At 50.8% G+C, this 12,244-nt stretch overlaps 2 protein-coding genes across 9 annotated transcripts in view; one reads left to right on the forward strand and one right to left on the reverse strand.

The window, feature by feature from the left end:
- Nucleotides 1-5,671, forward strand: part of PLCG1 (phospholipase C gamma 1) — a 45,139-nt gene extending 39,468 nt beyond the window's left edge. For 2 of the 6 annotated variants that reach the window (XM_065031899.1, XM_065031900.1), the window contains exons 26-32: nucleotides 369-593; nucleotides 1,306-1,454; nucleotides 3,236-3,350; nucleotides 3,480-3,641; nucleotides 3,894-3,982; nucleotides 4,501-4,688; nucleotides 5,024-5,671. In XM_065031899.1, the coding sequence (XP_064887971.1) occupies nucleotides 369-593; nucleotides 1,306-1,454; nucleotides 3,236-3,350; nucleotides 3,480-3,641; nucleotides 3,894-3,982; nucleotides 4,501-4,688; nucleotides 5,024-5,066 (971 nt within the window). In that variant the 3' untranslated portion in view covers nucleotides 5,067-5,671. Of the gene's footprint in view, nucleotides 1-368; nucleotides 594-1,262; nucleotides 1,455-3,235; nucleotides 3,351-3,479; nucleotides 3,642-3,893; nucleotides 3,983-4,500; nucleotides 4,689-5,023 lie in introns of all 6 variants that reach the window. The other 4 variants (XM_065031901.1, XM_065031902.1, XR_010466547.1 and 1 more) reach the window with 3 other exon arrangements.
- Nucleotides 5,672-6,176: 505 nt separating this feature from the next.
- ZHX3 (zinc fingers and homeoboxes 3) overlaps nucleotides 6,177-12,244 on the reverse strand; it is a 45,297-nt gene continuing 39,229 nt past the window's right edge. For all 3 annotated transcript variants that reach the window (XM_065031903.1, XM_065031904.1, XM_021287896.2), the window contains exon 4: nucleotides 6,177-11,905. In XM_065031903.1, the coding sequence (XP_064887975.1) occupies nucleotides 11,895-11,905 (11 nt within the window). In that variant the 3' untranslated portion in view covers nucleotides 6,177-11,894. The remainder of the gene's footprint in view (nucleotides 11,906-12,244) is intronic.

Consider the following 12,244-nt stretch of genomic DNA (forward strand, 5'->3'; position numbering starts at 1 on the left):
ACGATGCGCCCCAAGGCGCTGCTGTCCAAAGCAAGTTGGAAGCAGTTAGATTGTAGCTCTGGAAATCTCCTTCTCCAGAGGGTGGAAGTTCTCTTCCCCATCCATCTGTTGCTGAGATCTATCAGCACCCAGAGCAGCTGCTGAGGGAGTGGGGCTGGAGACCATCATGCCCCATCACCAAGAGTGGCTTCGATGCTTTCAGACATTGGTGTTGGGCACCTGGCAAACCAAAGCCAGGGCAAGGTCTGCACGATCTGATGGTGGCTGAGCCAGAGGAGGAGAGGATGATGTTAGGAAGGGCTCCAGGGTGGCTGGAGAGTCTGGAAAGGGAATGTTCTCCTGGTTTATGCTGTGCTACCTCCCCCCAGAGATTGGCACAGAGAGGGCCTGTTACCGAGATATGTCCTCCTTCCCCGAGACCAAGGCAGAAAAGTATGTCAACAAGATCAAAGGCAAGAAGTTCCTGCAGTACAACCGCCTACAGCTCTCCCGCATCTACCCCAAGGGCCAGCGCCTCGACTCCTCCAACTACGACCCGCTGCCCATGTGGATCTGCGGCAGCCAGCTGGTGGCACTCAACTTCCAGACCCCAGGTGAGGGCAGCAGGAAGGTGGGCAGGTTCCTGGGGGACCCGGTGCTCCCTGCACCCCTGCTAACCTGGTCCTGGCAAACAGGGGGTCTGGGAGGGGAGCTGGGCTGAGCCAGGAGATTGCGATGCCATGAGGACAAGTTGAAAAGGAGACAGATAAGGGAGTTCCCCTGAAGTCCCTGGTGACAGGCAGGGGATGTACGAAAGGGGATGGCGCAGCCCCAGCCCTGGGACACCAGCTGGTTGCAGGGTCTGGGTCCAGCTTGCTGTTCTGCTCACCTTCTCCTGTTTCCATGCTGCTCCAGCCTTCCCTGTGCTCCCTGGCCAAACCCTGCTGTGAGCCCGTCCAGCTCACCAGAAAACTACCTGCCTCACTTTTTCCTGCTGGCTTTTTCATTCCTTTTGCAAATTGAGGCATCTCGCAGGGTGTTTTGGCAAATGTTAGAGCCAGGACAAGAACAGCTGAAAGGAGAGCGAGGAAAAGAAGGCATACCTGTAGAGCACAGGGTAGTTGGGCAGGTTGGGTGTGAGAAAGTCACCCCATGGCCCCAGCATGTGCATAGGCTGCAGCGAGGCCGTGGCACATGAGGGATGGCCAAGGGACAGGCCAGGTTCCCTTGCAAAGCGCTTCCCGTGAGGCACCAATAACCCCGGTGATCTTGCTTGTGGAAAGGACAAGGGGCCTCCTCCCTCCATCTCCTGCCTGTGCTCTCCAGACAAGCCCATGCAGATGAACCAGGCCTTGTTCATGTCCAACGGCCAGTGTGGGTACGTCTTGCAGCCGACCAACATGCGGGATGAGATCTTCGACCCCTTCGACAAGAGCACGCTGCGGGGGCTTGAGCCGCTCTCCATCTCCATTGAGGTCAGTACCTCCTGCCGGCATGGGAGGAAACTAGGGTGGGATCCAGGCAGTTATACTGAGGTTGGGGCAAGTGGGGTGGTAACATTTTTCTGGGTTCCTGACCTCTTTCTGCTGATCCTCAGCAAACCCCTCAGCCCCTGCTTAAGAGCTGTCCCAAGCACAGGCTTGGAGAGAAGACCCATGGGTGCTGCTGAGGGAAGTGTCACCAGCCTCTCCAGGTGCCTGGAGAGGAGTAGCAGGAGCATCCCTGGGTGCTCCCCCCAGGACCCTTCTCGCCTGGGGCCCAGTGCCGGCAGGTGGCATCCATGAGCCACGGAGGTGACATCCCTGTCCCTAGAGCTTGGCTGTGACTGTCAGAGCACAGAGTGGCTCACAGTGGGGAAACACAAGAGCTGTGCCTTGTCCCTTCTTTGTCACTCAGTTGCTCTGGGCTTGATGTTTCCATGTCCCCTTGCTCATGGCCCCTCTCAGGAAGATGCTCATGTTTGGAGAGGACTTCTCAGCCCATTTCTGTGTTGCACTGCTGGTGATGATAAGAGGAGGGGGTGCTGCTGGTGAGGGGTACCAGAGGATGGTCTGTGGGTCTCTTTGAATGCTTTTCTTCCTGTGTCAGCTCATGGAGCCACATGACAGCGGCTCTGCGGGGAGATGGGACAGCTCACCAGACAAAGCTCCTGGAGGGACAGGGAAGGCCATGGCTCTGGCAAACCAGATGGCTGATGTTTGGACCAGTGGCTGTCCCCCTGGACATCCCTAGTGGCCTTGGAGCCAAGCTGACTATCTGTGGGTCAGCAATGTCCTCTGCAAGTCCTTCGGTCTCAAGCAGACCTTGGGGAGCAGACAGAAGAGATCCTGCCTTTTGGGTGCTCCCAGGTTTCTGGCAACATGCACAAACTGCAGCTCCTCTGAAGCCACCTCTGTTTCGGAGTGATGCCACCTAAAAGCAGCACAGCCCTGCTCAGAGAGGACACTCCATCGTGTCCCATCTGCACCATTAACCCTGTATCTACCATCTCCCTAAAACTCCCTGTCTGTTTTCCAAACTTTTCCTGCATCTCGGGATGCAGCTGCCACCAGCAGGTATCAAGAGTCACTCTGCCGCAGCCTGTCACCGTCTCCTTTAAGAGATGGGCTCAGCCTTTTGTCCTCTGGCAAAACCCGCTGATGTCCCCACCAAAGCCAGCTTTCACGGATGGAGAAGCCATCTCGAGCCCAGCATGACTCAAAGCACATGATCCAGCGTTGGCAGCGCGTCCTTCCCCTGCAACAGCGGTGTGCCCACAGCACGCTGGAGCGACATATGGCCACTGGCAAGAGGGAGCTGGGATTTCTTCCTCCTGCAAGGCAGCAGGTTGCCATTGGAGTTGAGCACAGGCTGTGCTGTGAACTGGAGGCAGAGCAGGCGCAGAGAGCAGCTCCTTTTCATCATCAAGCCAAGGCAGGAAGGCTGAGAAGTTTGGGCAAAGAACAGGGTGCTCAGCGTAGCTCCCCAGGCTTGGCAGGCTGTAGAAGGGATGCTGTGGTCCCAAGCTGTGCAGGCAGCAGACAGGAACCTGTTTTATTGGCTTACAAGTCAAACTGGTGGTTGGTAACACCATAGCAGCTTCCAGGGGTGGGAGCTGTTTCTCATGGAGAGGCAGGATGTGCTGGGCTGGCTGTTGGTGTCTCTTCTCTCTCCAATTAGCAGAGCCAGGGTGATTTATTTGGAAAGAAGATGTATGCAAACAATGTTTTTTCCTTTGCTTCTGTCTCTTACCAAGTCTCTCCTGCTCTCTGCCCAGGTCCTGGGGGCTCGGCACCTTCCCAAAAACGGAAGGGGAATCGTTTGTCCTTTTGTGGAGGTGGAGGTGTCTGGTGCTGAGTATGACAACGCCAAGCAGAAAACTGAGATTGTGGGTGAGTTAACAAAGGGAAAGGAGTGGGAGGCACCGCTATCCTGACTGTGGCATGGGCAAAACGTGGCCCCATAGGGTATGTACAGGGCTCAGTGAGGGCTGCCCAGTGACAAGGGTGTTTTCTGACCAGCGGACAATGGCCTGAATCCTCTCTGGACCCCGAAGCAGTTCCACTTTCAGGTCAGCAACCCCGACTTTGCCTTCCTCCGCTTCGTGGTGTATGAGGAGGACATGTTCAGCGACGAGAACTTCTTGGCTCAGGCCACCTTCCTGGTGAAAGGCTTGAAGACAGGTAAAGCACTCTGGGCAACAAGGGGTGTCTGGGTGGTCCTCACCACTTTGGTAATTGTGGTGTTAGCCGGGGAAATGCTGAGTTTCATAGGAAGATGCTGTCAGGCTCTGGGCTGGCTCAGTCCATCCTGTGCCAGATCACATCCATTTGCTGCTATCGCTTGGGGGTGACTGCCATGGGAGGGTGCTGGGGCATAGAGAAAACCCACTCAAGTTCTGTGCCAGGGGACTGACACCAGAACTGTCTCTTTAGGTTTCCGATCTGTACCCCTGAAAAACAACTACAGCGAGAACCTGGAGCTGGCTTCCCTGCTCGTTAAGATCGACATTTTCCCTTGCAAGGTAAGGGCTCTGCACTGCTGGTGGGTCAGTGTAGCAAAGCTCAGCTTTGCTGGGCTGTGGGGATGCACTGAGGGCTGGTGGGATGGGAAGCTCTGGGCTCCCCTCCTACAGTGAGCTGAGGCATTTCAAGCAGCGTCCTGCTTGGGCTGCATTTGACTTGCCTGGTGATGCCTTCAGCAAAAGCTGAAGGAGGCAGATTTGCTCCATCCCAATCCCTGTCTGAGCTCAGGGGAAGTTACAGCTTGGGATCACGGAGCCCAGCTGGCCCAGCACCATCCACATTGAGGGCAGAGCTCTGTCAGAGACAGATGTTTCTTTTATTTCTTCATTTAAAATGACATTGGAGGGAGACAGCAATGGTTGCTAAAGACAGAGCAGCTGCGCATTGCAAACCCTGCGATCCTGCACGCCCTGCATTGCAGCTCGCGGGACAGCCAAGGCCCTTCACTGGGACTGCCTGTGTTACGAGACATACAATTCAAAATCCCAAGCCCTTTCAATATTTTTTCTGATCTAAGCAGGAGAATGGTGAAATAAACCTCTTCAGTGCTTCAGCCCTTCGGGAGCGAGCAGGGGATGCTTCCAGTCAGCTGCTGGCGAGCAGAGGCAGAGAGGGCTCCTTCGAGTTGCGGTACCAGCAGCCCTTTGAGGAGTTCCGTGTGTCACAGGAGCAGCTTGCTGACCACTTCGAGAGCCGGGAGCGAAGGTAATGCCAGTGCTCATTGAGGTCTTCCCAGCGTGAGACCCCCCAGCAATTCAGCCTCCTTTGTGCGGGCTGATAAATGCAGCCTCCCCGTAACCTTGTTTGCTGCCTGAAAACTCTCAGTTTCAGCACAAAAGTTGTGCCAAGCTTTGGGGGAGTCACTGCTTTGGGGTCCATGGGGATAGGGTGGGACAAGGAGGTGCCACCCCACAGCTGGTGGTACTTTCCCCCAGTGCGGTGGATGTGCTGAGCCCTCACTTTCCTCCTGTGGGGTGGCTTTTGGCACTGGAGCATTGCCCTTGGTCAGCCTGAGCCATGTCCCCTCTGTCTGTGCCCAGGGTACTGCGGAGGACCCGGATCAACGGGGACAACCGGCTGTAGCCCATCTCGGCGGGCGAAAGCACCTGCAAGTGCTTGTGAATCTCACGGCACGCTGTGAACTGGTTTCTATGGAAACGGCACTGCTATGGCCTACTTTCAGGCAGCTTTTCCAGTTTCTCCGCTGAAGGGTGTTCAAGTGGAGAACTAAAAAGAAAAAATTGGAAAAAAAAAAAAAAACTAAACACACACAAGACCCCTAACCCCCCAAACACCCACCAACCTTCACCACCAAGCCCTTAACGAAGCGCATCCGTGCGTACAGCCTGCCAGCCGCCGAGGTGAGAGACAAAACTGTCTATAATGGCAAGGAAAGAGACCAAAAAAAGTAAAGGAAACCCAGCCAGCCCTCTGCCACCGCTGCTCTGCCTGTATTCCCGGACATCCCGCGCAGCTGCCGAGGCCCTTTGCAGCCATCCTTCCATCCTTCGCTGGACCGGTCCCAGCACACCGGGCACGGGGGGACTCGAGTGACCAAGGCGGCACTTATCTCTATCTTGGCGGCATCGCATCTACCTGTGTAGCCACTGCCGATGGGTCCAGTAGTGAAACTCGACGTTTACAAGGCCGCTCTAGCTTTAAACGACAATAAAAGTGTCAGTATTACAGAGGTAGTGGCTGGATGGCTGGTGGTTTGTCCCCAAATTGCACCAAGGAGCTGGGGTGCAGCCCTGCTGGGGGAGGCTGTGCTGTTCTCTCCTTCCTCCCGGCTTTAAGGCATTTGCAGCTACTGGGGGGAGAAATAACCAGGAACAGCCTCAGGTTTAATGTTGTTGACTCAAAAGGGTAAAATAAGGGTTATGTGCTACCGCTGACCAGGCTTTTCTGAAGCGGAGTGGGGACAAGCAGGCACTCCAGGTGCAGAAGGGTTCCTAGGATGGAGGTATCTGGGCTCCAGCATGCTGTCGGGTTCTCACACTTGTGGCCTTACCCTGCAGGTAAGTAAGTTACCATGTTTTTAAAACACATGTGAGAGTGGTGACTGAGCATTCCTGGCTCCTGGACAAGCAAATATCCCCCTGTGCAGGGCTGCTCTCACCAGCACTGGACACTTCAGCACCACTTGCCCCATGAGCTTCCTCAAACCCAAGTACAATCACCAGTCGACTCCCATTCGTCTTTTCCACTCTTTATTTAGGAACAACCAAAAAACGTCTGGTTTCATTTCAAACAAACTGTACAAGCAAGCTCTTCCCCTCGCCCACCCTCACATCCACATATACAAAAGGAAGGGAAACTTGCCATTCACTTCTCAGAAGTGGCATTGTTGCTACAGGGAGTTCTTGCCCTCAGAATAAGAGCAGGTAAAGTCCATAGCAGGTACCAGCTACCCTAGCCCTAGTAATAGCCACAGCCCACAATCACAGGCAGCTTCACTTTTTTTTCCTCTTTAAACCTTTACCAAAAGTAAAAACTATTTCCTGTCTCACGCGATTGCCAAGGTGACCATCTAAAACCGTGGTCTTAAAAAAAACAAAAGAACAAACCCACAATAATAACCCCCCTGGAACCCCCCACACCTCCCCGGTACAAAGACGGTTTACACAGCAGAGCCCTTGCTCCGCTCCCAAGCTGCACGGCCACCCTTATGAAAGGTCCCGTTGCAGCTACAATTACATTTTCCTTTGGATAAATCCAAGCAAAAATTCCAGGTCATTCAGCACCAGCATGATTTCTAAATAATAATAATTAAAAAAAAAAAAAAAAAAAAGACCCCATTAGGCTGACTTTGTGGTCTGCTGAGAAACAAAGTGATCAACACGCTGTTCCCAAAGTCTCTCTTGTAGTGCAATGTTAGTATGTGCAAGGGGAATCACAGCCACGTACCCATAACACCACCACGAGCCAGATGGGGCAGAGAGAAAGTGCAATTTTAGCAAGAAGTTTTCTATGCCATGGATTCCTAGCCCAACCTTCGCTAGCACCAGTAAGCAAGAGTCCTCCTAATACCAGCCTCCATCAGTACAGGGAAAAAGGGGCTCTAACTGTGCCATCAAAATATGGCCAACACCAGCCAACAGAGCACTCTTTACTGGAACAGGCAATAACGAGAAAACCAAACAAAAATCACTGCTTAGGCAACAGAGCTCCCTTGCTCTGCTTTTAAGTTTTTCAATGCAAATCCAGCATTCCTGGCAGGGACCACTGCCAATAAAACATACAGCAGAAACTAAACTTGGGGGGAAAAATAATACCAAAAAAAAAGTACAGTTTGCAAGTGTCTCATCCCCCCTCCATTCGTAGTGTTGCCTAGTCTTACCCTGCTGGTTTTGTGACAAACTGAGACAACAGAGGTTACTGCAGCGAGCTGCTGTATCACATTAGGCCACTGCTTGATTTGAAAAGAGCAAAGCCAAAATTATCTGGGCAACAGGAGAGAGAAGTTTACAAGTGCTTTAAATACCATCAACTCGACAGGAAGGTGCAGCATCATTTTAACTTTCTAATTTGTGCCTAAGTGCTGAAAATCATCTTTCTCTTCTGATTCCCAGATTCCAAGCATCACCTTCTGATCAGTTTGTCTCTGTAATATCTCTAAAAGAGGGGCTGCAGGGAAGACAACACAACACTTCTTCTACCTGTGACCAAAAATTGTCACTTCTCAAAAAAAAAAAGTATACCCAAAAGCGTAAATGTAAAACCAGCCTTCTACATCCTTCTAAACAGACAAGGGACACTTAGCAAAAATTAACCAAGCACATAATCTTGCACCTCCAGCTTCTGTGTGAGCAGTGAGCATCACCCGTGCAGGAGAAGGTTCCAAGTGCACTTGTGGGCTGACTATGGCGTTTCTCACCACAGTTGCCACCAGCTACTGCTTTTGCTGGTGGCTTCTCGTGGTGACAAGACAAGCCCCTGGCAGGGAGGGGACACGAGCTGTGCGGGCTGTGCCAGCCGTGTGCCGAGCATCGGGGCAAGCGCTTGTGCCCGTTCTCTCGCCGTGGCTGCGGGTCTGATACAGCAGCGCTCAGCTCTCAGGTGAGTGGACATGGGAGCCTGGAAATTATGGTTTGTTTAGTGTTCTGCGAAAAAAAAAATAAAAAAGAATGATTTCCAGGATGCCAATTAAGGAGTTGAAAAATAAGCTACCCAAATGAAACACAGAGTCACGGCAGGGCCTGCTGGCATGAATGAAGTAACTGCGTTCTTTGTATCAGGAGAACCAGCAGCCCTTTACACAAGCGAGCAGGTGCGGCACAAATCAGGGTCTGGGGTTATTAAGCAATCGGATTATGCCCTTAATCTAAGCAGTCTCGGAGACATAAGTAACAAGATTCACACGGATTAAAAACGATGGTAATTACTGTGCCTGTCAAGCCCAAACTCGCACAGAGCAGATGGAGGTGAAGAATTTGATTTCCGTTCCTTACTGATGCTGGCTACACAACCTCTATCTTACACCCCTCCTTTCAAGTAAGATGATAATCTTTGATTAGACGATGATAAATATTCACACACTCTATAGACTTGTGGTGATGCTTCCTCTTAACACCAGAAGAGCTGCTGGGAATGTCAAAGCCACCTCTCAATCGCTCCTTCCAGTTTCAGACGCAAACACGTTTCTAACGTCCTGCACCAAAACCCGAGTCTGTTTGGAGATGACACCTGCTTCTCAGCTTCAGAAACAACGTGTTAAGGAAACAGAGGACCACGGAGCCAAACTCTCAAAAATCTTTAGCTTATACTTTCATGGAGATTTCAAGTCAACTAAAAAAAAAATGCAGATAACAAGGAATGTGGGAGTTAGAAAGGGAACTCGATTATTTTTTGATCTTTTTTGTCTCTAACTCTTATCCTCCCCTTGCAATGGGGCTTTGCCAGCCTGGTTGCCCGGCTGCCACGTCCAAGGGGAGTCTGCATGGAACCACTTCTTAAAATTCCTCCAAACCAGAAGAAAGAAAACTCCTGCTGTGCTTGTATGAATGCATGGAGACAAAGCTCAAAAACCTCAGCAGCTTCCAACCCTCAAGGCTGGTTTTTCTGTGTACACCGGGAAATTCTCCCTCCAGCTCACAAGACCTCTCTTTTCATTTTGCTGGAAAACTGGCTGAATACAATCCAAGTGCAAAAAATTTCAGCTAGTGCATGGAAAAACAGTTTGAAGGGACCAGTTCATACCAAGTCCTTAAGCAATTCTGTAGATGGAGTGGGGATCACTCTTCCAATTAGCCATAGGCCTTTAAGTGTACACCAAAAATCCCACAGAAAATCACCTTGAACGGGCAAACTACACTTCCAACATATTTATATAGCAAGTAGTTAGTAGAAGTGTACATTTTAAAATGTACATCTTAATGCAATAAAGAATCAATGGCATATCTGAACTGTATATATGTGTACTTAAAAAAACCTGCATGTACATAGACACTAGAGAGTAAATGACCTACCTGTATTTGTTCTCTGAAGGTGACACCGTACACACACTCATACTCTCGGGCCGCACGCTCCCAGATCTGCTGCCTCCAGCTCTAGGACCACCCAGCTTCCCCCATCACCTCTGAGATTTTGGGGTGCGCAGGATTGCACCCACGAGGGTGAACCCCTGGGGCTCTGGCTGTCTTTGCAGGGATGCTGCCCAGCCAAGGAGACACGAGGCCGAGGTAGGACAGCTGCTGGTTATATCTCCAACCCCGGCGTGACCAGCAATAGCGCTTCTAAACAGAAAAAACATTTAGGGAGTCTGCTGTCACAGAGGGTGCTCCGGGATGACAGCACCCCTGCTCGCAGCGTTTTGGGGAGGGTTTGTCTGACTGCTAAGTGTCACAGTGTGGGTGTCTGCCCCGGATCCCTTCAGGGTGCAAGTTATCCATCCCCTCCTGACGCAGATGCTCACGCTTGGCTGCGGGGTGACACCGGGTGCCGGGGGAGCTACGCGAGCTCAGGCACAGGTACCTACCACATAGGCGCGTACCAGGCGAGAGGAGACCCTCTCTTGCAAAGCACCGAGCGGATAAAACTCCCTCCTCATAGGTGAGCAAGGCGGCCTCTTGAAGAAAGGACGAAGAATTGGAAAAGCAAGGGCAATTAAAGGTAGAAATCAGACACCATCTTTGGAAGAGGTTCTGAAAGAGCTTTTTTGGTTTTCAACCAGATTTTTTTGTAAATCTCTGGATCCGATCCTTCGGGACTTGCTACCCACCCTTCTAATAAATATCGTTTACCACCAACAATAAACTCTCCCACATTAAAAAGCTCTCACTAAATAAAATCCTTCTACTGAAAAAGCTTGGCTGAGTTAGCTTGGCAAAAATAAGGAGCTATGACTACTCTCCATAAATACATCAGCGGATAAACACCAAAAACTATTTAAGTTAAAGGACAATGTTGGCTGCAAAATAAACCAGGAATGAACCAGCCATGAATTAATTCAAACTAGTAATTTAAATAAAGTTTCTAACCATTCAAAGGCAGTGAAATTCTGGAATAGCCTTCCAAGAGCAAAAGTGAAGGCAAGACATGGAACCAATTTTGAGCTGGGATTTGATTAGTTTGTGACAGAACAGTCTGACACAGCACTTGGCTGGACTGTTCATCTCAAGAGTTTCCCTTCTAGACCTTTTTTTCTGTTAGAAAAGAATATTACAAAAAAATATCTGCAAGTAGTTGCATCACACAGCAACCAACCACCCAAGACAACATGGGCGCGTTAAAAAGGTACAGGTACCGGGAAAGCAGGCGGGTTAACTGGGAAATTTATTTTGCTATTTCATCAGAACTATTGCAGATGAACTGGAAAAAAAAAAGGCAAAAAATAAAACTGGAACAAACACTTGAAGTTATCAGCGCTGCTGCAGGAGGATCTGTCATGTAGGGCTGCAAGAGGGAAACTTCCTGATTGCAGAAGAGCTGCTGCCTCGCGGATCCCGCGGAGACAACAATGACTTGAACCACTCGCAGCAACACTGAGTATTCTCTGCGTTTGTTCTCTGAAGAACAGCTTGTTCGCTCTGAACAACAGCTTGTTCCCTCTGAACAATAAAAAGGATTCCAGGTCAGGATGGAAAAATTATGATGTGCTAGTTCTCAGTGATTAAAGGGAGACTTGGAGATTTAACAGCCTGCTACAGTCTGTCTCCAGGAGTGCAGGGGACAGTATTCTAGCCAACAAGGGACAGGTGACACCAAACTCCATCTCCTCCATTACCTGGGTTCAGGACCAGCTACTTATTGGAGAGTATGCAATGCTAAATCTAACCTCATCCATTGGGATAAAAATCTCACTCAGCTCCCACTGGACTTTAATGCAAGACTTGCAGTTTCCTTCTCAGATACCTCTCCTTTCCTAACAGATACACACACATTTGTTTGCCTGCAAAGCCCTTCACTGCCAGGGCTTAAGGAACAGAAAGGACAGAGAGGATATATGCAGCCATGCCAGCCTTTAGAGAACAAACACTTTAACGGACAGAAGAAAAAAAAAATAGTACTGTGCCATGATAGTCCGTATCTAAGCAATGACCTTGTTTACACGTCTGAGATTTGTTATGCTTGTATAGGCAGCTGTAGGCATTGGTATATGAATATGAAATCTGAAAGTCTGTCCTCTGGAAGGCAAACAAGAGCATCCTACTTGGCGGGTGGGAGCAGAGCCCCTGGCTCTGCCAGCTCTCAGCCATCCCCTCGGCTGGGCCACCGAGAGCTCTGCACCAAGTGCCCAGTTTTTGCACGCGTGCTCCCCCGTGGGCTGTGCTCAAAGGTCTCGTTTACGGCAGTGCTTTATCACCACGTCCTGCTCCTGAGGTTTGCATCAGGCCGGCCCATGGGTTTCTTGAAGACCAAACATTTCTTCTCAAGGGTAAGAGCAGATCCTCCAGGGCTGGTGGTTGGAGGTCAGTCCGTTTCTGAAAAAGAATAGAGGTGTCAGAGATGCTCCAGCTCACCACAGGGACCTGAAACCTGGGAGGGGGAGGAAAGGGTGCAGAAACACATCCAGAGTTCTCAGCTGCAAGAAGGGCATGGCCCCACTCAAACCCACACTAAATTAGATAAGGGAGACAAGCAACAGATTTTTCTTGATTTATTTTAGGCCTACAGCCATGGCAGAGGCGTGTGGGACACCTGGAAGCAAAGCAGTGGGGCTGGAGAAGATCCCAGCTGCCCAGTACCCCAGCAAGGGGCTCGGCCATCCCCATCTGGTGGGAACCCCAGCCAGGGAGGGAACAGCCCCTGGCTGCACTGTG

This window comes from Columba livia, chromosome 16, assembly GCF_036013475.1.
Source record: "Columba livia isolate bColLiv1 breed racing homer chromosome 16, bColLiv1.pat.W.v2, whole genome shotgun sequence".
Lineage (NCBI taxonomy): Eukaryota > Metazoa > Chordata > Aves > Columbiformes > Columbidae > Columba > Columba livia.